The following is a 25,630-nucleotide window of genomic DNA, read 5'->3' on the forward strand; positions in this document are numbered from 1 at the left end:
AGGACACTGAATGGAAGGGAGAGGTCCCAGATTGAAAGGAAATCCAGCCGGTGAATTAAGAACTGTGAACTGCTGCAGCATCTGGTAGGGTGAGAAAGCTGTTTGCTTCAGATCTTAGCTTGGTAGCATTTAGGAAATAGATTTTGATTTTATTCTTCTATTTTCTTTCATAAGCAATTCTTACTTTTATGCAGTTATCACTGATAATCCCTTAAACTCTCTCTTTCTCTAATTCATAAACTTGTTTAATTGTTTATCTGAACCAGGGTGCTTTTGGCTGAAGTGTCTGGGGAATCTCTACTCAGGTTAACAGAGGATGTTGCATATTCATTACCCTGTGATGGAAAGACAAACTTTTAATGAGCTTACACTGTTGGGGGCGATGGGGGACTTGAATGGTGTAAGATGCACGTTTCCAGGAAACCAGACTGGGACTGAAGGGTACACAGGTATCTCCCTCTATCTGTTCATGAGTGGTCAGGAGAGTATTCATCTAACTTTACTGGGTGGACCTTTACACACTAATGCAGGGGTTCTCAAAATGGGGGTTGTGACCCCTCAGAGGGTTGTGAGGTTATTATGGAGGGGTCGCAAGCTGTCAGCTTCAGCATGTGCTGGTAAGGGTGGCATGGCATTAGGGGGGTGGGAGGGTAATCACTTTTTGAGAGGGTCATCACAGTTTGAAGTATTTTCAGAGGGCGTCGAGCAAAAAAAGGTTGAGAACCCCTGTGCTAACGGCTGTGTGAGCAGAGCCTGGAAACGCTGCTTTTCACTAGCAGATCGGTGTAAAAGACACCCTGGTCTGGAGAATTAAGCAGTTCAGCAGTTCAGGCTGGGCACATGATTCATGTACATAGCTGGGGAATGACTTTACATGCTGGTGGCACCTGGAGAAGTTTGTTGTTTATTAGCAAAGCATGCCAGGATGGACAGCTAAGGGGACACAGCAGCTCAGGTTGCCCTCTGGGGAATGGCACAGACACCACCCTGGGTGGGATTGCAAGTACTCTGGAGGAGAGGATTAGAATTCAAAATGATCTTGACAAATTAGAGAATTGATTGGAAATGAATAAGAGGAAGTTCAAGAACAACAAGTGCAAAGTACTGCACATAGGAAGGAAAAAAATCAAATTCAGAACTGCAAACTGGAGAATAATTGGCTAGGCAGTAGTACTGCTGAAAAGGAACTGGGCGTTATAATGCATGACAAACTGTACATGAGCCAACAATGTGATTCAGTTGCAAAAAAAGGCTAATGCCACTCTGAGGTGTATTAACAGGAGCATTGTATGTAAGAGCTGGGAGGTAATTGTCCTGCTCTTTCTGGCACTGGTGAGCCCTCAGTTGGAGAACTTTGGTGCCACACTTTAAGAAAGATTGAACAAAGTGGAGAGAGTCCAGAGGAAAGCAAGAAAAAAAAAGGGTTTAGAACAGCTGACCTATGAGGAAAGGTTAAAAAGCTGGGCAAGTGTAATCGTGACAAAAGAAAAGTGAGGGGGGCACATGATAACACCCTTCGAATGTTTTAAGGCTGCTTGATCCCTTAAGTTAACTGCAGGAGGTATTTATAGTTATTTCTGGTCCCCTCTAACTTTCCTAATGCAGTTGCAAATTATAGGCAAAATTCCTCATCAGTTAGAAATATCCTGGCCAATAACCTGGTTTCCAGGTAGCAAATCTGTCTCCTCCCTGCAGGAAAGCTGCTCCTTCACCCCTGCAGCAGGTGCCTTGTTCAAAGATTGCTGAGAGGACTACCTCTCTCAGCCACGTGAAGGGTGATGGCTGAGACCAGGGCCTCACCACTGCATATAGGAAGGTGTCAGTGTGTTTCCAAGTCTCATCCGGGTAAGAACTGGTGATCTCACCATGAGCCAATCTACACTAGCGGAGTACGCCATTGCAGAGCCAGGAACCACTGGTTGCACTATTTGTCCTTGCCGTGGTACAACAGGTCCACATTTACAAATGTGTTTTTTGGAAAACATGTGCCAGGTCCTCTCCCAGCAATAGCTCTGACTGCAGATGCACCAATGCATTGTGGGACTTTTGGAGCGCCTGCCACGTCAGTGGACTAAGCTAACCCAGAAAAAGATAGACTTATTCTGGAGTAAGTGTGTCCACACGTGGAGTTTTCTGGAATAGCTTTAAATTCATCCCCTTCTTTATTCCAGAATAGAATTGTCCTGAGTAGAAAAGCTCTTAGGTCACCCCAAGATGAGAAAAAGTGGGATAGGACTTTTTTGACTGCATGGATCGCAGCATTAATGCCAGAGTTAGAGATCAGAGCAGTATCTTCTAGTGTTTTATAGATTATAACTCATGGAAGTTTCTCTTTATTGCCAATTTAAACATAGGCTGAAATTAACATCTAGTGAACCTCATCATGAGCTCTGCACTATAGTAACATTCGGGGGTGGGGGAGAGAAAAAAAATCTAACGTCTTGAAAAGTCAGTTTAATGTACTTTAGGACCATCGACAGTAAAACACCTTAATCATAAACTGATGGTTATTACAGGTGTTACTAGAGGGCTGAGCTAAGTCTGGTTAGGTGCCCTGACTGTACATGTCCATATCTGACCATCTTTGGATTTATTTTATGTGGAACTTTAACTGTGCTTGTTGTGTGGTTAACTACCACAGCCCTGCAGTGCACTTTACCCAAAATTACTAATATGTCATCTCACCTTTAACTCCACTTTAAGACATTTTTTGTCAAGCAGTAAATAGATTAGATAATTTCCATGCTGGAAAGTGGAAAGGGAAAGAGCCATGCAGATGATTATTATTTGTACCTTCAGTTTCCTTCTTTTCTTAACAATAAAACTTCCCAAGAAACAGAGAGTTAATGTGACCCTTGTGAACAAACAGCCTCAGAGCTGATAAGGGGAGTTTTCTTGTATTTTATTGCTGCCAAGTCTGAAGGGCAGAACAACTCCTGCTCCCAGAGATGGGAAGTACAGAGACATCCAACATAAACCCTGGTTTTAGGGTTTAAAGAACAATCATTCACAGGGAATTTGAAGCCCACATTCATATTTAGGCACCTATATAAGTGGTCTGGCTTTCGATGTTACTGTGCACTTGTACCTACCATTTAAGTTAGCTGGATCAGCAGTTGCTCAGTACCCTGGAAATCAGGGTGTTTGTTTAGGTAGGCAATTCTCACATTACTCCAAAATATCCAACACTTGCCCTGCAGTCTTGTAAGGCTTGGAGCCTTGAATAGGGGCCGAGATTCTTTCAGGGACCATGAGTGCAAACTGAGCTTTTTTTTTTTTTTTTTTTTTTAACACAGTCCAGGACAGGGAGCTCTGAAGATTTGGGCAGGTCATTACCCATTCTGTGACTCAGTTTCCCCATTTGAAATGTGGGGATTATAATGTTCATCCACCTGTGAAAACACTTTCAGATTTGCAGTTGAAAAGCCTGATTATAAGTGAGAACTATTATGGAATGTAGTTAAGGATAAAAACCCAAGGTAGGTAATTAGCATATATAATAATGAGTAAAAAGGTAATTAGATAAAAGCTGTTTATAAAAGGGTATAAGAAGTCACTACTTAGATAAAGGGGCGTGCTCCATCAACACCTGACTCCGCGGGAGGTGCTGCCAGTCAGACCAGAGGCCACCAGAAAACCTGACTTGTGAGGAAAGGTTAAAAAAAACTGGATGTGTTTAGTCTTGAGAAAAGAAGACTAAGGGGGACCTAATAGTCTTCAAATATGTTAAGGGCTGATATAAAAAGGACTGTGCTTAATTGTTCGCCATGTGCACTGAAGGTAGGACAAGAGAGAATGAGCTTAATGTGCAGCAAAAGAGATTTAGGTTAGATATTAGGGGGGAAATTCTAATTCTTAAGGGTGTTAAACACTGGAACGGGCTTCAAAGGGAGGTTGTGCAATCCCTGTCATTGGAGGCTTTAAAGAACAGACTGGACAAACACCTGTCAGGGATGGTCTAGAGCAGGGATGGCAAACATCCGGCCCGTGGGCCAGACACAGCCCGCCAATCTTTGTGTTCCGGCCCCTGGTGGCAGCATGAAGTGCCGCGACATCTCGCGGCGTTGTACTCTCTGGCGGCGCTGCTGCCACAAGATCTGTGTGCTCTAGTGGCAGCACGTGGAGTGTGCACGAGACACAGCGCTCCAAACGTGCCCAGTATTTCGATTGATGCTATGTATGGCCCACTTGAAGTACATTTAATTCAAATCTGGCCCACCATAGCAAATGAGTTTGACACCCCTGGTCTAGAGAGACAAGATATTAGGGGAAACATTCTAATTCTTAAGAGTGTTAAACTCTGGAACAGGCTTCCCAGGGAGGTTGTGCAATCCCTGTCATTGGAGGTTTTTAAGAACAGACTGAACAACACCTGTCAGGGATGGTCTAGAGAGACAAGATGAGTGAGGTAATATCTTCTATTGGACCAACAGGGGGCTGGAGCTTGATGACTTCTCGAGGTCCCGTCCAACCCTACAATCAGTGATACTATGTCAACTTGCCCTTGGTGGGTTTTTTTTGTTTTTTTGTTTAAATTTCACCACTGTTTCGCTGAGACAGTCTCCTGCCTCCATGCTTTGGAGCAGGGACTTAACATTTGGCAGGGGCACCCCCTGGTGTCAGGGATGTGTCTTGTTCCAATCCAGTGAAAATCAGCCTGAATCTAGACAATGTATAAGCCACTGAAAAATCACTGTTCACACCTGCAGCTACATTCTCTCTAGTGAACGTTCTCCAGCCTCTCAGCGCCTACATGTGACTGGATGGCACATGCACATCCCACAAAGAGCAACTGAGCATGATCCAGCCCAAGACTGCAGGTGCTGAGCAGGACGTGACCAAGCTTGATGTCACTTCCTGGCTGCCAGGAGCCCTGTGGTGCCAGGCACGTGACCTGAGAGAGGGAGACTCTCCATCCTGTGCTCTCAGTGCTCTGACTGCTGGTGCCATGATAGAACTTCTGGGGGGGGGTGGGGAGAGTCAGTTGATTATTTTAAAAATGTAAGCAACTACATGCAGAACAACAACATTAAAAGACTGTTCAGATTGCAAAGTTAAGCACTCGGTCATCAGTGAGGAAATGCCAGAGCGACGGTTGCCTGTGCAACTTTAATTCAGCCCTCTTCTGCATATGTATTATAATACAGGCTTTAATGACACAGCCACATGGTATTTTTCCACAGGGCCTAGGATTAAACTGCATTTGAACTGCTGTGACTCCTCCCTTCATTGAAGAGAGCTGTGAGACACAGCTAAGCAGCCCCAGCTAACACAAAGCAATTTTGAATATATTGGTGGAGAGCTCCAGAGGGTATTAGTGTCTTCGGGTGAGTGGATAAGAGGAAAAGCAAGACAGACAAACAGACAGACAGACACAGCCTGTCCAAGCAGCTGGCAGCACTACCCTAGAAAAAGCCTAGAGAGAGTTTTGGGTGCTGGCTGAAGAGTGCTTCGGATGCCTTCCATGTTCAGGGAAACACAACTTTGTCCATTCCTTGTAAATAAACAAGACTGCACCAAAAGTCCCAGACTCCACCTTCAATTTCTGCTCCCAACTGGAAAACCAACCCACAGGGCCCCATACTTTGAGTGACTGCTCAGCCCACAAGGGATAACCCTGTTTTATTTTCCCTCAGGAGCAGAAAGCTGTGGCAGAAAGTGCCATATAAGCAGGGCCAAAGCATAATTTTTTGGGCCCTGTACAAACTTGTAACACTGGCCCCCTCCCACACACATACCACAATCCCTCATCCCAGACATACACTCTCATGAGCCATGAACAAAGTTTGAATTCTGAAATTACTGTTACATATTTTACATTTCTGAAGAATGCCCTCCCCCGGCTATTTTTGTTTGACATAACACCCAGCCTGAGAGTCCTACAAGTTTGCTGACTATTTTGTAACTTTTTGGTCATTATGAAGGTATTATATCCTGTCAGTGTCTTCATTTTTTTATTTTAATGGACCAGTGTGATTGCAAACATTTTATAATTAGGCCAATTAACGTTAAAGCTTTATTTTTCTGGCTTTTTTCATTGCAAAATCATGAATTAGCCCCCTAAAGCTATAATCTCCAGAGTTCCAAAAAAGTTACCATTGTGTGGGTCACCTCTCAGATTATTATCTCCTTGGAATGCTAAACTCATGAAGCAAGAAATAAGGTAACATCCAACAATCTTTCCAATATCTCTTTCCATCTTGTAGCTTCTGTTAATATTTGTTTTTGAATCTCACTGTCCGCTCCATGTCCACCTGACAGTGATTGCTGCAATTGCTTCCTCTGGCAGTAGCAAGTTTTATGTTCTATGCTCTTTTCATGTTCAGGAAGTTTAGAATATAGTTTATGCCATTTTTTTTACAATTGGTGAATACCCTTCATTTTTTTGCCAGCATACAGCATTGTTTAAGCCTACCTTCAGGAAACAGCCAGCATGAAAAACAATGCAGTGCTTGGTTGGTAGCACTCCAAACAAGCCAGTCTCTTGGTATCTTTTCTCTCTTGTTGGAAGTCTTACATTTGAGAAGAAATTCAGGAAATTTATGACTCTCAACATCTTTTGGCATTGACTTTGCTAGCTTCCATATTTCTTCAAAAGTCAGGACACCAGATAGAACAATTTTTTGATGGATAGAATCTGTTATGTTTTCAGGCCACAAGCCTGGATCTTTGAAAAGACAAGAATCAGATAGTGTAGCAGTGCTCTCTCCTGCTTCTTGTAAACTTTCTGCATGTGGTGATACTAATGGTGATACTACCCGACTATCTTCAAGCATTAGATTGGAGTCACATGCTGCATGATCTGGCAGCTCTTCTTTGTCATCAATTGCCAGTGCCACAGACATAGTGTCTATTGAAATCATTTTCATCTTGATTTAGTTCATCTGCTTCCCTAGGTAGTATATTGCCGGACTGCAGAAAGACCTTGTCTGATTTGAATAACTGGACAATAGATTGGAGTCTTTTAGCTTCTTTTAGTTCCCTTTCTTTTACCTCCTTATGTTTTGGGCTGCCTGATTTGTATTTATAGTCACCACCTGACATGGCAGTATGGGGGGAGGCGGGGGTGACTGTGAGTGAATTAGACACTTACTCACATATATTTTGGATCTGCAAATCCTACCAGAAGCAGCAGCAACAACACTGGCTCCCAGTGTCTCATGGTGCTTTGCTTTGCCCCTCCCACCAGCTGTCCCTCCATCCTGCCTGTGCACAAGGAACTCTGGGACTGGTAGTTCTTCATCTTGATATGCTAGACCATGTCACAGAGAGGAGCACAAATCTCTCAGACTACAAGACCTAGTTTAACTGTTCAAGCACACTCTCTGTTCTAGAGAAGGGCCTGGTCTGGGCCAGCAGAATGCCGCTTGACACTGCTCTAACACTGCTTCTGATTGGCTCCAGCAAATCTCACAAGATCTGGACAGTAGATACATAGACACAGAGAAATCAGTTTCTATAAATATCCTCAGGCATGATCTACAATTTAGCCTCAATTTTTTCCTCATGGTAATGGGGGTTGCAGCCTGGGCCAAGCCCCTCAGAGCCTCTGGGCCCCAGTAAAATGTACCCTTCCCCACCCCCTTTCCCCCATGTGGGGGCCCTGATAATGACTAGACTCTGCCCAGAGCCTATTGGCTCAGAAGCACATGAAACCCAGGAATTTGGTTCACTCATTCAGTACAGGGGCTCACTGGCCTGGTTTGTAACAACTGCAGTGCCACATAGCCTTTAAGGCATCCCATCGACTGCAATCCTACAAGCCAGTTCTGTCTAGTTTGCATTGGCATTCCTGGAAATAAGGGCAGCTAAGTAGCTTCACCTGTTTCATCACAGAAATGAAAAAGTTGTGAGCAATGCACCTGGGACTGATCAGAGTGGTTTTATGGTAAAACATCCCTCTTTTATTACTTCAAAGTCTAATGTTCACAGCCAATCCCATTCCCAGATTCCAGGTGGTGATTTCAGTTTTAATTGTGGCAAAATCAAACCACGGAACCAAAATGGGTTTTCTATCTGCTCCTTCATGTGACCATGGTTAATTTCCAAGAATATTAGCTCAGTGATATGAGAAAGTGAAAGGAAATTAATAATCTTTAAGCAGGGACATGACAGAGACGTCCTTCGTTCAGCTCCAGGTCTCTGAAGTGTTCTGAAATAACCTGGATTCCCTGGTGCCCTCTTCATAAGACTGGAGTCCCCTTGGTCTCACTAACAGACAACAGTGGAAGAGAATCAGTGGCCATGCTAGGGGAGCTGCTCCAGCCCAATGGGGGCAGCAGGAGGTATTGCCCATTCACAGAGGAAGTGGCTGAGCTGCTGCAGTGTGCGCTTCCATCATGACCAGATGGGTCTCCAGCCCAGCACTGGCAGGTGCCACAAGTCCTCCCATTGCCATGGTGTCACTAGCTTGCATGCTCACCAGAGCACCAGCAATGTTCATGTGACAGGTCCCTGCCCAGAAGGTGCCAGATGGTGGGAAAGGCTCTGCTACCCTCCCTCTATCTTTCACGCCTGTCCAGTGGCTGGTCACCATCCAGCATGATGGAGTTGAAGGACAAGAGCACCTCGGATTCACCCAGGGGCAGATTCCATCTCACTTGCAGTTTGAAGCCTCCTTCGTTTGTAACGTGGGTCCCTCACATTAGCTCTTTGTTCCTGCTTTGGAAAGTGCAATCTCTGTGTGGGTTAGTTCTGACTTTTACAGCCGAGGAGCTGGGAGTCAGACGCTGGCCAGCCCCACTGGGGAGTGCTGTCCCTGCTCCCTCCTGGCATGCCATATCAAGTAGTGGCTTGAAGCAGGTTGCACAGTGTCTACCTAAGAACTTATATGCCTCCCATCATTTTGGAGCTCTGGAGTCCTAGGAAAACATTTGTCTGTATGAACCAGTGATGGATGTGTTATGCTTATAGAAAAACACAAGATCTTTTTCAGAGGACAAGGCAATATGTCACATTTATTATGAGAAAGCACAATTCTATTAATAACTAATAATTGGTACCTAATACACACACACACTAAATGTCCTGCAGCTGATTGTGTATAGTTACCAGCCCTGATCGCAGTTTGTGATCGCTGGTGTTTGCAGCTCCTGGTGGCTAACTGGCCAGGAAGCCAGGCACGAGGGAGAGCATGGTCTCTGTCAGGCACACACCAATTCTCTTTGATGTTGCTATGCAGAACGTTACCCAAAGCTTTTCCATTTTCACCCATCTTTTTATAGGTTTAAGTTTTAAGGTGAGTCTGTGGGTCCTGCTGTGTCATGAGGCCTCAGGGTTCTGTGTGATCACTGATCACCAGTCTAATACAGACATTACTTTCATCTTGTTCTTAATGGGACTTTGTTCTTTTCTTTTGAGCGTGGATTCTTCTTGCTTTTTCTGGGTGTTCCCTGCATTCTTCAGCCATCAAAGTGGTACTGGCCTCTGTATTCCACCCTATCATCAGGACAGGCTGGCGCTGGAGCCTGATCCTGTTATGTTGAATTCCTTGTAATTGCTTTATATTCAGAGAGAGAAACCAGCACAGGATCACAGAGAGATGCAACACAGGGAGCGTCTTTATTGAACTAACAATAAAACAAGCCAGGACTGGCTGAGCTATCCCCTAATAGTCTAATGCTATTGCTATGGCAAGAAGCTAAGCTCTGTTGCTGCGGCAACGTAGGCAATAAGGCAAGACAAAAAATACACAACAGATCCCATCACACATACCTCATTCACACATCTAAATGAAATTACACACACCTAAATGAAGTTTCAGCAAGACTTAGACTAATTAATACAAAATGGAGTATACTATTCAGAATGGAGTTCCGTTACAATATGGAGTCATGTCAGAATTTTGTTACAAAGTTAGAGGACAAGCAATTAAAAGAGTTTCTTTAGTTACCATGTTAAAGAACCAACACTTTAAAGGCAATTTCTATTGTTGACAATAAGAAAACAAATAACTTAAAGACAATTTCTATAAAGACAATTTCTATCAATGACAGTAAAAGAACCAATGACTTAAATAATAGAATGAAAAGGAGCAAATGACTTTAAAAAAGTAAGACAGCTTTATCAGTGGCAACTATATTTATACTGAAGGGAAGCTTTCTTAACAAACAGACTAAAGCAGCACTACAAAGTGGCTCTTTCAATTAGTGCACTGTGGCGTTATTATGAATCAACGTAGTTTTATGAAGGAATACGGTTTATGAGCGGTTCTATGAATGAGTGTGGTTTAATGAGCACAACCTCCAGCTGTAAGCTACCCCCAACTAAATGAGTGAGCGCGTCTAGCCAGACACTCCTTGGATCATACAACAGAATGACACTAGGCATACCTCCAGTCCAAGATACAACCCTAGAAACCACCATGTTACAATGTTCAGCTAAGCCCACTGAACAATGTAAGCTCATATAAATTCCTCAATTGGACAAAGAAATTGATATGCACCAGCCTTGTTATTTCAAGTGGAGTCTCCAACACACTTCAAACCAAACACACTGCTTTAGATAGAGCAAACAAATTAATGTATTAACTACAGAAGGATTTCAAATGATTGTATGTCAAAGCATAACAAGTCAGATTTGGTCAAAAGAAAAAAGCAAATAGCATTCTGAGCTAAGCTTAACACTTTCAGCAATCTTAAAAAAGTAGGCAATTCTCACTGCAGGCTGGCTGGCAGGTTTCCCTTCAACCAGGCTCTCCCCTCTGGTCAGCACTTCAATTGCTTGGTGGTGTTTGTAGATGGAGGTGCAAGAGACAGCGAGCATGGCAAATGTCTTCCCTTTTATAATGTCCCTTCTCCTCTCTGGGGCTTCTCCCCCGCTCACCTCCCAGGATCAGGTGACAAACAATGTCCTTACATGGACTCATCCATGTCCTCAGTCAGTGAGCAATCACCCCCTCAGGGTTCCAAGCTGATCAAGGGACGGGAGGTGACTCGTTGAGAGTCCAACTGATGCTCCCTTGATGTCCAGCCCAGTTTTTTGTTCCTGGAAGACTGAGCTGGGTTTGTTCTGTACACGCCTTGATGAGGTGCGAACTGCCCCTCTGCTCCTGGAGAGTTTTGCCTAGATCTGTTTCAAGCCATGAGGACACATCTTTGCGAATATTACATAGTGGAGCCTCATAATCATATGCATGAAATTGCAACCAACATATTACTTTAACAATAATGATCAGTACCTCATGAGCATTCCAAAGACATCTAATGTGACATACTTTAGATTATATAATAAAAATTATACTCTAAAGGAGAACATGAGGGTGTGCAGAGCATCACGGTAATGTAATATCAGCTGTGCACTCATACAATGCCAGTCTGTATTGTATTGTATGTTTGCAGAGTGCCTTCACTGCACACAAGGCAGAGTTCAGGGACTAAATGTTCTTCAGTTTACACTGTCTAAAGGACAGGAGAATTTGGCCAAAGCTTACTACACAAAGGAAGGGAGGTTCAAAATGGGAGGGACTTTGAAAATCCTTAGTGTTCTGTAGCATTAACATTTACAGACATTTCCAAAGCATCCATAACCCTGACTTTCTGTGTAAGTGTTGTGACACCCCCTCCTCTCCTGAGGGAGCAGAAATATCCCCTCACTGCACCTGGAACCATCTGGTAAGTGTGTGCATTACACATCCCTCTCTATGGCTGACCCACAGAGTTTGTGGGTCTGTTACAGCTCTGAACTTCACAGGCAGATTATTAAGCTCAAGCTGCAGAGACTTGCACTTTTAGTTCTGTAGGTCCCCACTTCAGTCACCAGCACTGGTGGGTTAGACAGTTACAGAAACCTGCCTGTGGAGCAGGGGATGTACTACCCACCCCTTCTCCCCACCTCTGTCCATTCCTGTTCTGTTTCCCTCCCTCCTTCATTCCTCCTCCTTTTCTCTCATTCGGTTCCACTTTCCTTTTTCTTCCCTCCCCTTCCTGGTTCCTCCTTTTTTTTTTTTCTTTTTAAAGTTTTTCTTCTCCCCTTCTGTGGCTGAGAATAGCTGATACCTGCAGGCTGCCCCTCCCAGTCTACACACAATCCCATACCCTACAGAGCAAAGGGCAGAGAGACAACCAGGCACTCACCTGGCTGCCATGGCCTCTGAAGCTACAGCAGCAGAAGTGCAAGATGAAGCTATTTGCACCATCTGCCTGGGGTACCTGACAGAGCCGGTAACTATCGCATGTGGGCACAACTTCTGCCGAGCCTGCATCACTCAGCACTGTGAGGAATGGGAAAAGGGAAGAAGGACAGACCTGACCTGTCCCCAATGCAGAGCACAATTCCAGAAAGGGGAGTTCAAACACAACACTCAGCTGAACAACATAGTACAAAAGATCAAACAACTGAGGAGAAAACCAGTAAAAGGAACAGAGCAAAAGGAGGATCTGTGTGAGAGACATAAGGAACGCCTCAAACTCTTCTGTGAGGAAGACGGAGAAGCCATTTGCTTGGTGTGTGAGAAATCCCGGGCTCACAAGTCTCACACCGTGGTTCCCATTGAGGAGGCTGCCCAGGATTACAAGGTAGGAAATTGACCTTGCTTAATTAAACCCTTTTAGGACACCAGGTTTATCCTCCTATTAATACAAGGAGAAAGTTTCAAACATGGCTGCCTAAAGTTAGGCACCGACATGACAGGGGCTTGGCTTTCAGAGGGGATGAGCACTGAGGGTTGTGGGTAATGGGAAAAGATCCAAACTTTTTTGCTCCAACACTGCAAGTTCCAAAGCCTCACAGAGAGAACAGGGCTGACGGCTCCTTGTGCACCAAGACAGTCTGGGCCCGGACACATCCCTGCATGCCAGTGCACAGAACCCACAGCTGACACCTGGGTCCTCCTCTTTTCTCTCTCCATATCCTGCTCTTCTCTCCTCCTTCAGCTCTTCCACTCCAGCAGCCCTACTCCACCCATATTACCTCCTGCATCCGCTCTGCCAGATCAAATTAATGGGATGTGGGGTGGCCTTACAGCTTAGGTACACCATGTATTACACACCTCGGTATTGTGCTTGTTTGCTAAAGTTCACCCTGCTATTACCCACCATGTATAGATTGGTGCTATGATTGTCTGACAAAGTTAGGGCCATCTGTGTTCTAACACGCTTGGGTTTTGGCAGCATGGATGGGACAACCAGGTTCGGGAAACACATTAAAGAACCGTGTTAGTGCTCCCATCCCCTGTCTAGGGCTATGTCTGCACTGGAGAGTGGGAGGCTGGGGATGGGAAGCTGCTGAGGTTCCCTGCCCTCACCCCAGGAGAGAGGGGAGGACATGGCTGACATTAGGGCCCCTACCCAGGGTTGCAGAAGAAAGGAAGGGAAATGACCTGATTTCCCTCCCCACAGGGACCAGACTCACTGACAATCTCAGTTTGTCCTGAACTGTCCCAAATTTCTGCTCCAATCCCTTTGTCCACTGAGGGTCTTCTCTGCCGCAAGAACGCCAAGGCTATGTCTACACGACAGGATGGCGCTGCAGCGAAGTAGCTAGGGCGACCTAAGTGTTTAGGTTCAGACCAGGTCCTACCCTCAGTGCTCACTTACAGGACACAGAACCCAGCCAGGAAGTTCTGGCACTTCTCCGAAGTGACTGCCTTGTTCTCCAGGATCTCAGCCTTCGTTATTTTTAAACCGAGTCTCCAGCTGTTCTGCTTGCAAAGAAAATCTGAAAAATTGTGACCGATGAGTAGGGATTTCAGAGAGCCGGGCACAGCAGCTCAGAGAGGTGTGAACTGCCCCAATCACTCTGTGAGGGTGAGCTCAGGTGCCCAGAGAAGATCATTTAAATATCATCATTGTTAATGATTTTATTCCCCATTGAGATCGGAGAGGGAGAGTTACAGCTCAGCACCATTTACTGCCAATGACACCTCCTGCCAGTGCCCCTAGCGGGTGATGTTTGGAAGATGCCACCCCTTATCTTTCCCCAGTAAAGGAACGCCAGGCCCAGAGAGCCCAGTGGCATATTCTAACCCCGTGAGTGGAGCCGGGACAAAGGATCTCGTGGAACCAATCAGCAAACCCAGCCTGTTTTGAACATTGCACCATCTACTGTGAACAGGCCACAGTGTCTCCATTTGGTGACTCACACGGGCAGAGATTATTTTGTGGGTGGAGCTTCAAAAACTCCAGTCACCCTTGTTCCTCTGCCCTTGCCCCCGGCTGATCCTGGCTCATTTATGAAGCTGTTTTGCTGGATGCAAAGGCTGTCTCTCGTCCTGTTTCTCACCAGCCCCTGCTGGCCCCTCGCTCAGCACGTCCCTGCAGCAGCATGGCAGGGGTGTGAGCCCAGCAGCAGCCCAGGATCAGGATTCCCTCCTACCTGCATACATGTGGGCAGAAGGTGAGGATGAGCACACAGGGACTGAACAATGCCCAGCGTTCCTTGACCGGACCTAAGGCTGTTTTTTTTGTTACCCAATGGGGCCGGGCTTGGGAGTTGCCGCTCCCCAAGTTAGCAACTGGAGCCGCCCTGCCCCTCAGGCTGCCAGAACATCGGCCCGAGGGCTGACTCAGCCCCTGCAGAGCAGAGAGGCATGGTCGAAAAAGCTGATTAGATCAAGCTGATTGTGGGCAGCAGGCTGGTCAGCCAAAGATTTCATCTGCAGCCCTGTGGGTAGGGTGAGTAGCTGACTGGCGAAGATGCCAACAGCTAATCTTCCTGGTGGGTGCTGAGCACCCACTTTTTTTCTTTCTGTGGGTGCCTCAGATCCTCAGCACCAACAGAGAAGGCACCTGCTGACAGGGCAGGAGCACGTTGCTGTGCTGAGTGAAGGTATCATGCGCTGTCAAAGGCAAAGCGCGCCCTGGTTATGTGGCTGCCTGAGGGAGGCCACATGGGAGCCTGGGCAGAGAGATGAGCCCCAGTGTGGATCTTGTTCCTGGCCTGGCCTGGGGTTCAGGGAGCGATGAACTTTGCCAGGCTCCTCACTCTCAGCGGCGGGAGGGACCGTTCGGAACCTTCCCAGCTATTTCCCCTCCGGCCTGTGCTCAGTGTGTGAAACTTCAGCTAAACTAAACACAGGTTTTGAGAAGTGCTGAGTGTTTGCACAAACCAGAGCGTCCCCACTCTGAGCCCGGCATCTCTGCTTCCAAGATTCCTGCGGGGCTGGCAGAGCCGAGTCTGCTGCCTGCTTCCAGGGTATTTTACTGCTGGTGTATGAAACGCCAATGTGTACAGTCCTCTCCACCTGTTGGACAGGCAGATTAATGGCTGTTTATCACACATGCTGCCCCTGCAGGTGAAACTCCAGGGAGCCCTGGGCCCTCTGAGGAAGGAGCTGGAGCAGACCCTGGCGCTGACATCTAAAGAGGAGAAGAAAACTACGGTGTGGCAGGTGTGTGTCTGGGTTTATCCTTCCCTGAGTCCTTCCCCTGCAGCGCTTCCAGGGATGAAGGGGCCGTAAAGCTCCAGGTCGAGGTTATGAACCTGCTCTGGTTGTTTGCTCCATGACACAGGCTTGGTGCCGGCAGGATCAGGCCGTGTCTCTGGTGGGGATCTCAGCGCAGCAGCTCCTGTAGGCGGAGGAGGAGGGGGCAGTTCCTGGCCCTTGTGCGGTAGCGCAGACTCACCCCTGGGCTCTCTAATGGGGCAAATTCTCAATTGTGGGTTCAGTGTTTTCACTATTACACGGGTCCTGTTTCCCTCCTGCGGGTGGGGACGGGGTGCAGGGTGCTGCAGTCATCGGGATTCAACAGCCTCCATAAAATAGCTCGGCAGCTTCCCTGCAACCTGGAGGAAACAGGGGTTTGTTCCTTCTCCCTCCCCCGCCCCACAGTCCCTGCAACGCACCTGCCCAGTGCCTGGGCCAGACTCTAGAGCGGGGCGGAGGATTTGCCTCCATGGCTGAGGTACAAAATCCCTCAGTGGCTGGGCTGGGGCCTGCTGGCTGCTGAGCAGTTCTGAATGTTGAACCCAATTGCGGGTGCTGAGCTCTGTGGAAAATCTGCCCCAAGGGTGCGTCTACACTGCACCAACAGTCAGCTGGGGGTAACCACACCAGTCATTATTCAGGGTTCAGGGTGGGCTTCTACAGCCTGTGCTGCCGCGCCTCCACTGCTACCAATACCCCAGCGAGCTAGATCAAAGCTAGCTGGGGTGTCTACACGTGCTGCCGTCACACACATCTTCCATTGCAGTGTGGACACACCATGAGTGAGCAGAGCCAGGGGCAGGTCAGTGTAAATCCAGGCGGCGCTTCGCCACTTCTCGGCCTCTGCTGCCATCATGTGGCCGCCTTGTCCCAGTCACCTGCTGCTGTTCCTGTGACTTTACTTTTGTCTGTAGCCAGGTGATGACCCTGTGAAGCAGATCATAGAATCATAGAGTTGGAAGGGACCTCAGGAGGTCATCTAGTCCAACACCCTGCTCAAAGCAGGACTAACCTCAGCTATATCATCCCAACCAGGGCTTTGTCAAGCCTCAGCTTAAAAACCTCTAAAGATGGAGATTCCATCACCTCCCTAGGTAACCCATTCCAGTGCTTCACCACTCTCCTAGTGAAAAACTTTTTCCGAATGTCCAACCTAGACCTCCCCCGCCTGCAACTCGAGACCGTTGCTCCTTGTTCTGTCATCTGCCACCACCGAGAACAGCCTAGCCCCATCCTCCATGGAACCCCCTTTCAGGTAGTTAAAGGCTGCTATCAAATCCCCTCTCATTCTTCTTTTTGCAGACTAAACAAGCCCAGTTCCCTCAGCCTCTCCTCATAAGTCCTGTGCTCCAGCCCCCTAATCATTTTGGTTGCCCTCCGCTGGACTCTCTCCAACTTGTCCACATCCTTTTTGTAGTGGGGGGCCCAAAACTGGACACAATATTCTAAATGCGGCCTCACCAATGCCGAATCGAGGGGAATAATCACTTCCCGTGACTTGCTGGCAATGCCCCTCCTAATGCAGCCCAATATGCCATTAGCCTTCTTGACAACCAGGGCACACTGCTGACTCATATCCAGCTTTTTATTCACTGTTACCCCCAGGTCCTTTTCTGCAGAACTGCTGCCTAGCTCGTCGGTCCCCATTCTATAGCTGTGCATGGGATTCTTCCTTCCTAAGTGGAGGACTCTGCACTTTTCTTTGTTGAACCTCATTAGATTTCTTTTGGCCCAATCCTCCAGTTTGATTCGGTCACTCTGTATCCTATCCCTACCTTGCAGGGTATCTACCACTCCCCCCAGCTTAGTGTCATCCGCAAACTTGCTGAGGGTACAATCTACCCCATCCTCCAGATCATTAATGAAGATGTTGAACACTGCTTGTGACCGGTTGCCAGCTAGACATGGGGCCATTGATCACTACTCATTGAGCCCTATGCTCTAGCCAGTTCTCTATCCATTTTATACTCCATTCACCCAACCCATACTTCTTTAACTTGCTGATAAGAATACTGTGAGAGTCAGTATCAAAAGCTATGCTAAAGTCAAGGTATATCACGTCCACCGCCTTCCCTACATCCACAGAGCCAGTCACCTCATCATAGAAAGCAATCAGGTTGGTCAGACATGACTTTCCCTTGATGAATCCATGTTGACTGTTCCTGATCACCTTCCTCTCTTCCAAGTGCCTTAAAATGGATTCCTTAAGGACCTGCTCCATAATTTTTCCAGGGATTGAAGTAAGGCTGACCGGTCTGTAGTTCCCTGGATCCTCTTTCCTCATTTTTTGAAGATGGGCACTATATTTGCTTTTTTCCAGTCCTCAGGGACCTCCCCCTGTTGCCAAGAGCTTTCAAAGATAATAGCCAATGACTCCGAAATCACACCAGCCAATTCCATCAGCACCCTCGGGTGCATTGCATCCGGCCCCATGGTCTTGGGCGCCATGGAGACTGGGCACCTTGGGACAGCTGCTGGTGTTGTTCTGAAACCACTGATTACTGCCCCGTGAGCGTGAGTTACGTCCTGCATCCCCAGAGGTCAGGGCCCAGTGATGAGTGTCACTCAACGCTGAGTAATTTCAGCCCCAGAGACAGTCAAACGATTCCCAGCAGGGGCGGCCAGTCACTCACTCGAGGGGTTGTGCTGGGCCTGAGCCAGATGGGGAATATCCCATGGGCAAGAGAAGGGCCCGAGAGCTGACGGCCACCCGTGAAGGATGCGCCGTGTGTGTGAAGGGGAAGATGTGAGATGATACGATAACGCTGCCCCACTCCAATTAGCTGTAACTCCACAGCTCCTGGGGGCAGGAGGGAAGGAGGCTGCAGGCCCACGACCCTTTGCCAGATCCAGGCCACATTCATAAAGCCTCAGGCAGGTGCCAACAGCCCTGCGGGCGCCATCTGGGGGCTCCCACGGCAGCTGGCACCAGGGGACTATCAGGGCTGAGCCTGAATTCTATGAGTGCCCCGAGGCTGCAGTGGTCCCAGGGGTGGGGTGGGGGTGGTCTGGGGATGGGGCGGTACCAAGCCCCACTGGCAGGGGTGCTGGAGGGCTGCTCGGGGGCTGGGGTTAGCTGGGTTGGAGCCAGGAGGCAGAAATTACAGCGCTGACGCAGCTGCCTCTCGCTGGCTGCTCTGCAGCCCAGGAACCTTCAGGCACCGAGCACAGCCCCTCCCCCACCACACAGGGGAGCCAGACAGACAGATGGGTTAGAGCCCTGCCCAGGGAAGAGGAGGCGGGTCAGCACAGGGCAGAGGCTGGAGTGGAGAAAAGGCTGGGGCTCACATACGGGGGTTACAGGAAGGAGGGCTCTAGGGGCAGCAGGACAGGGCAGCGGGAGGCTGATAAAGCACTTGGACAGGTTGGCATTGCAGGGAGAGTAAGAGGGACCTTCCCCAACTTCGCTGACACCCGGGTCACATGGGGGAACAGGCTCACCCCAGGGCCACCAGCTGGGGGGCTAGTGAGGCCAGTGCAGAGCAGCCAGCCCCTCCCCCAGCCGGGATCGGCCCTGGCTCCGCATCGTTACCGCTGGTCCTGTCAGAGGGCAGGTGGGGACACAGCTGGCATCAGCCACCTGCCACTCTGTGCGCCACGCTGGGTCCCTACACGCTGCGATCCCAGGGTCACTGGGCACATGGGCACGTGGCGCTCAGCCAGCCTGGGGCAGGCCACAGCCAGCTCTGACAGTCCCCTGGGTGCCCAACACCTATGTGAGCCCCGGGATGGCATCCAAGGGCTGTTAGCTCGGGCCCTCAGCCTGGGCATTGCAGCCCTGGGAGCAGATTGTCCCAGAACGAGCACCACCCACATCCTGCTGGGACAACTCCATTTGGTGTCTGAGTGCCCTTAACTAAGCTCCCAAATCCCCGCCTATAATGCCCTGTTCAGCCCCCTGTAAATCTCCGCTGTTCCCTCAATTTCTCCCACCTCCACTGCATCCATCCAGGCCACCCACAATAGCATACTGCAGCTTTACAAACACCCCAGACATCCCCACTTTGGGACTGGCCGAATTAACTCTGAACTCAAACAAACCTTTATGATACGTTTTCCAAAGAAGTAAATATCCTGACAAACCTGACACTGATTTAATATCCCCTGCTCCATGGACAGAGGCCCAGTCTGTGACTTAACATCTGGCTCACGTTTTCTCTGTTCCTCTCCTATGTTTGTTTCTCAAGAGGAAAGTAAAGAATAAGAGAGAGACGATTGCAGGTGAATTTAACAAACTGCACAAATTGCTGAGAGAGGAGGAGCAGCTGCTTCTGCAGAGACTGGAGGAGGAGGAGAGGGAGACTCTGCAGAGACTGCAGGAAAATGTAACCAAACTGTCCCGGCAAAGCTCCTCTCTGCAGCAGCTGATCACAGAGATAGAGGAGAAGTGTCAGCAAACAGCTGCTGAGCTGCTGAAGGTGAGACACAGACGGCATCAAAATTCTTCATCCAGCCAGAATTAAAAGCTCAGATCCATGGGTCTTGATTCCAGAACTGAAGAGTAAACGTGTTCTGTGGTTTTACGCACACATAGAACATGCATTTAAAAGCTCCATCAGTTCAAAACCATTGCAGTGTGTGGGAGAGAGGAATAGTGACCATGGAGATCCAGTGAGGCCAGGGGTGATTAAATGATTTATACAAAAATGATAATGGGCTAAACCTATCCCTGCTCTGCCTCTGCCTCTGCATTGGGCCCAAAAAAGTTCTGAGATGTGTGATGATGGGATCGGGCCCCACAGGGGAGAATGTTTGTGGTTAAATTACTTTCTCGCCTACATAAAATGAAACCTGGTAATGCAAAATGACCTGTGAGCTTTTACCGTAGACCAGTGAAGCCCAGAAAGGTGAATCTATTTTCTAGATGAAAGGTTGATTCACACAATGAAAATTCACTGTTTTCTGCACGTGGTTTTAATTCACAACATTGATTCTCTTTCTCCTTCCAGGATGTGAAAAGCACATTGACCAGGTATGTTTCTGATGTTCATTGCGCGTCTGTTATTGGTAGCAGTGATGTGTGTACAGAGCAGCTGAGTGATGGCGGGACATTGTCTTCATAGGAGTCAAAGTATAAAACTCCAGGAACCGAAAGCCATTTCTACTGTGCTGAAGAATGTGTATAAAATTTCTCTTGACATGAAGGACACGCTGAAGAGATTCTGGGGTGAGTGGAAACTTCTGAGCCATTCAGCTGTGTTGTGCCTGGGGATCTGGACACAGCCTGGCACCCATGACACACACGGACCCAGTGGACAGGCCTGGAGCTGTGATAGCTGGAGGCTGAGGCACTGAGGGCTGGGAAGTTTCCCGGCTATTTGCACCCACCTGATTGTCGCTCTGACATCCTTACCCCAGGGATGTCGCCGAGCCAGGTGATGTAAGGCCTGGACTGGCCCATTGTGCTTGGTGCTGCACAGGCTGGTAACGGAGGATGTGTCTCTGCATCTCCCCTGGGACATGGGGGACTGCGTCGTGTGGCCACCGCTCAGCATTGACACAGCCCCGTTAGCCAAGGCTGGCTGAGCTGGGGGAGGGGCCGGCCTGGCTTCTGTGACCTGACATGGGCCGTGTTTTACTGGAGAACAAACTGCCTCACACGGACCCTTCGTCTGCTCCGAGTGCAGCCAGGTGCGAGCTTGGGTCCATGGAGGCATGTGACTGCTGCCATGTCCCCATCCCCTGCTACTCCCCCCCGAGACCTCACCCACGCTGTACCCCTGCTTTAACACAAGATACAGAAGCCTGGCCTTTGCAGGGGCTCATGCTGAGGGGTCCCAGCGGGTGGCACAAACCGGGGATACTCCAGACACTGGCATATATGTCTCCCATCCCTTCCCTCACCCTATCTGTGCCTCCCCTGATCCCTTCTTCCACCCTTGGGTCTGGCCTGTCTCCCAACTCCCCCTTGATCCCTGCCACTCTCCTCACCTCTCTCTGCTCCCTGGTCCCTGCCCCTTCCCTCTGCCTCCCTAGGGCCAGACCCCTCCTCCTTGTGTCTGCCCCTCTGTTAGCCTCCCTCACTCTACCTTGTCCCAGACCTTTCCCTTACCTCCCCCTACTCTTCTGATGCCTGCCCCTTTCCTTCCCACCGTGACATTGGCCAGGTACAATCTCGATTGGTGAACAGCTTCGTGCCCTCAGTTCTCCAATCTGGAGTGCCTTTTTCACTGCTTCACTATGAGAACAGCCATTGGGCGTTCACACACAGTCTCTAGCATGTCACTTCCTCCCAGCTACACAGGAAGAGTGCTATAGCCAGCCACTCCTGAGTTACACTGCAGGAGACACCAGCAAGATCCCTGTCCCAAACTTTCCATCCAGAAATGTGTGTCTGGTTGCCCAGCGCTCTACTGGGCAACGCAAGCTCATAGAAAGTTTGTCATTTCATTAATAGAAAACGCTATGCACAAGCCCTGTTATCTCAAGTGAAGGGTCCCAAACACGTCAACCAAACACACTGGTTTAGCTAAAACAAGGTTATCAATGACAGAAAGAAGAAATTTAAGTGGTTACAAGTAATGAGGCATAAAAGTCAGAACTGGTTACAAAGGAAATAAAAAATAAAACATGAACTAACATTGAATTTCTCAGACTAAAAAAATTGAAAGCAAAAAAGTCTCTCACCCCAGGCTTTTGCAGATCACTGGCTGGATGCCTCGAGCCGGGACCTCGCCCCAGGGCAGGGTTGTTTCAGGTGTGTCTGTTGCCAGGAATAGAAAGGAAGGGAGGAGAGGGGATGTATTTGTGGGGTTAGTTTCTATTCTAGTTTCCTAAACTTTTCTCACCTCTGAGAAATATTTGCAGCTGGGGTTTAGGCGACAGTAGGGCTGTGGGATGGGGACCCCAGCTGTGTCTTTCCCAATATGTCAACTTGCTCATCCCCTTCTGCCTGCTGAAGAACGGCTGCTTCCCCAGGTGCTCATGGTGTGATTACGCTTACACCTGGCTGAGGCGTTCGTTTCCCTGTTGTTTCTGAGGCACTGGCTGTGCCGGCTTCCCTGAACTGAGTGATGCCGTTCAGGAGAATCTTACAACTTTACATGTAACGTTACCGCACGGATTGTGCCAGGAGACCCACTTGGTATGAAACGTGTCATCGTCTTGTGAAAGGGTGAACATGAGAGAAAAGACAGTCACACCTTCACTCCTCTGCCCCTGGCATCCACCCCTCTCCTCGCCCCTTCCTTCTCGGTGCCCCCCTCCCCTTGCCCCCCTCTGCCTCCCTATATCCTGCACCCCTCACTCCCTCTTGTCCCCTCCCTTTGCTCCTCCTCTGGGGCCCATCTCTACCCTCACCCCCATCTCCCTCCCTGGTGCAAACCCTTCCTTTGCCCCTATTTGTACCCCCTGGTGCCCACCATCTCCCTTATCTGCCCTTTGCCCCTTTCTCCCTCACCCCCTATTCTCCTCCTGGCACCTGCCCCTCCCCTCTGTACCCTCCTTGCTTCTACCCCTCCACTAGACCTTCTCAGCCCTCCTGGTACCTGCCCCTTCTCTCACTCCCCTGTTCCCCCTGGGGTCTGCCCTTTCCCTCACCCATCTCCCTTTTAGTGCCCACCACACCCCTCACTCCCCCCATGCCCCTCTGGTGCCTTCCCCACCCCTCACCCCCTTTATCCCCTTGTCACCTGCACCTTACCCCGCCCCATCCTTGGTCAATCTGGGGCCCACCACTCCCTTCGTGACCCCTCTACCACTGGGGGCTGCCCCTTCCCCCGCTCCCTCTAGTCCTCTGGGGCCAGCCCCTCCTTTCACTCCTCCTCTGTCTTCCTGGGGCTCCTCTTCCCTCTTAGCCCCCCTGACACCCACCCCCCCATCACCCCACTCTGTCCCCTGGCACCTGCCCCAGCCCTCGCTCTGCCCTCCGGTGATCACCCCTGCCCTAGACACCCCCGCTGCCCCCGGCTCCTGCCTCACTCTGTGCCCCTGGTGCCTGCCCCACTCCTCTTCCCCCCACCCGTCACCTCACCCTCCTCTTCGCTCCCCTCTGTCCTCCTGTTGCCTGCTCCTTCCCTTGACCCCGCTGCCCTTGTGCCTGCCCCTCCCCTCTGCCCCTCCTCTGCCTCTCCCAGCATCAGCCTGTCCCCTCCCCCGTCCCTGGGATGCCCTCCCCCGCCCTACCCCCGCTGACACCACCCCACCCCACCCCCGCTCCTGCTCTCCTTCCCCTCAAGTTCGCTCCCATGGGCAGACGGGCCCTGACTCCCCTTAAGGGGCAATGACCCCCCCCCTTGATCCCCGTGACCAGGCCCTGCTCCGGCCCTGACTCTGTGACTCTCTCCCCAGTGGACATGACACGGCTCATCCCAAACTCGTCCTGTCTGAGGATCGGAAACATGTGAGATGTGGAGACACACGCCAGGATCTGCCCGACAATCCTGAGAGATTTGATCGTAGTGTTTGTGTGCTGGGCGCTGAGGGGTTCCCGGGCGGGAGGCATTACTGGGAGGTGGAAGTGGGAGACAAGACTGAGTGGGCTCTGGGGGTTTGTAGGGAATCTGTGAGCAGGAAGGGGAAAGTCAAACTCACACCTGGGAATGATTACTGGGCTGTGCGGCTGAAGGAAGGGAAATATGAGGCCTGCACATCCCCCCTGACCCTCCTCCCCATGAGCGTCAGGCCCAGCCAGGTGGGGATTTTCCTGGACTATGAGGCGGGCGAGGTCTCATTTTACAATGTGAATGACAGGTCCCAGCTCTTCACTTTCACTGATACCTTCTCTGAGAAGCTTCACCCTTATTTCTATCCTGGTCCTAATGCTGGGGGTAAAAACGCAGCTCCCCTGATCATCTGCCCGGTCCCAGCCCAGGCCGGAGGGAATCTCTGTCCCTGGCAGTGACTCCCGCGGCAGAGATTGTCCCTTCCCAACGCTGAGCAGCCCCCAGGCCTGTTCCCAGGGGAGCTTCTGGAGGGCATCAACCACCTGCCCCCCGCCACCTGCCCCTCAGTTCCCAGCCCCAGGCCTGTGAGCTGGTGGAGGGAAGAGGGGCAGAGAAGGGGGTGGGAGGAGTTGGCTGCTGGGCTGGGGGGCAGGGCAAGGGGAGTGTGGGTTGGGTGGGGCAATGTCAGGGATGGATGCTGAAGGTGGGGTGGGGAGGAGGCTGCAGCGGCAGGAAGGGAAGAGCCCAGCTGACATGACGAAGACTCTGGAGTGATGTAACGATGGGGGAAGGGAGAGAGACCCCCAAAGGAGGAAGAGCCACTCGCAGAAATGACCGTGGGTGGAGGGGAGGAGCCCAGTGAGTGCAACGGGGCCAGTTAGCGAGGGCAAGGTCCCGGCCTTTCCTGCCCTGGGGGAGTCTCTGCCCATGGTGGGGAGTGAAACGGCCCCAGGGGGCAGCGCGGGGGCAGGGGTGAGAGCGCCGGGGCCCTGCTGTACGGGCTGATCTGCACTTCAGCCTCAGCCTGTGTGGGTCCCAGCGCGATGGGGAGTGGAGAGAGCTTGGGCAGGGGATTCAGTAGCTGGGCCAGGGGAAGGGGGTTGAGAGTCCAGCCCCAGGACTGTGTGAGCGAGGGACCAGGCTGGGTGAATGGGACCCGCTCATGGGAAGGAGCCCAAGCAACTTTTCTCCCCTCCCCATGTGTTTGCCTCACCCCGGTGCAGTGGCTCCCAGAATAGGGTGATACTGGTAGGAAATACGGACAGACAGCTCGTGTCTTCTGCTGCCCCATCAAATGTTGCTGCCCCTGTCACCTTTCACCTTCCCCTGGCCCAGGGGCAGCAGATGGTGATGGACGGGGATCAGTCACTCCTGTCCGAATATTGCAACCCATGAAATCTCAGTGTAAAATAGGGAGAGAAAAAAAAAGAGCTTGTTCTAATTTAGAAAATGTCATTGCTGTAACAAGGTGTCAATATGTTAATTTACATTTCAACAACATGATTCTAAACAGATTTGTAGAAATGGAATTAACATTTATTTTTTGTCTTCACTCACACGTACATTGACATTTCACTTCTAAATAGCATCATTGGTATTTCAACGGTGTCATTTCCAGAAAAATGCCACAAAACACAGCGGGAACACAAGGAATGACAAGATGGAAATCACTGCGTTGGGACGTTGAGCCCTCGCCCTGATGCACTGCGATCCTCTCCATCTTCCCACAGCTCCTAGTGGCACAATGCGGCAAGTTACATAGTGGGACGGCTGCCCAGAGTGCACGGCTTTCCCTGTCAATGCTAGAACACCAAGTGTGGATGCATTTTAGCTACACAATGAATGCTGTGTCGACAGGGCGAGCGCTGCAATTATCCTAAAG

General features: G+C 49.8%; 1 protein-coding gene across 1 annotated transcript; it reads left to right on the forward strand.

Annotated features, from left to right (window-relative positions):
• Nucleotides 1–12,083: 12,083 nt before the first annotated feature.
• LOC137166249 (E3 ubiquitin-protein ligase TRIM39-like) lies at nt 12,084–24,206 on the forward strand. Its single transcript, XM_067567904.1, has 7 exons — nt 12,084–12,515; nt 15,233–15,328; nt 19,552–19,782; nt 20,314–20,336; nt 20,428–20,535; nt 23,440–23,448; nt 23,654–24,206. The coding sequence occupies exons 1-7, from the start codon at nt 12,084–12,086 to the stop codon at nt 24,204–24,206; spliced, it is 1,452 nt and encodes a 483-aa protein (XP_067424005.1).
• The last annotated feature ends 1,424 nt before the right edge of the window (nt 24,207–25,630 follow it).

The sequence above is a fragment of the Emydura macquarii genome, unplaced genomic scaffold (assembly GCF_026122565.2).
Source record: "Emydura macquarii macquarii isolate MOO-44397 ecotype Brisbane River unplaced genomic scaffold, CSIRO-AGI_Emac_v2 contig_2822, whole genome shotgun sequence".
NCBI lineage: Eukaryota > Metazoa > Chordata > Testudines > Chelidae > Emydura > Emydura macquarii.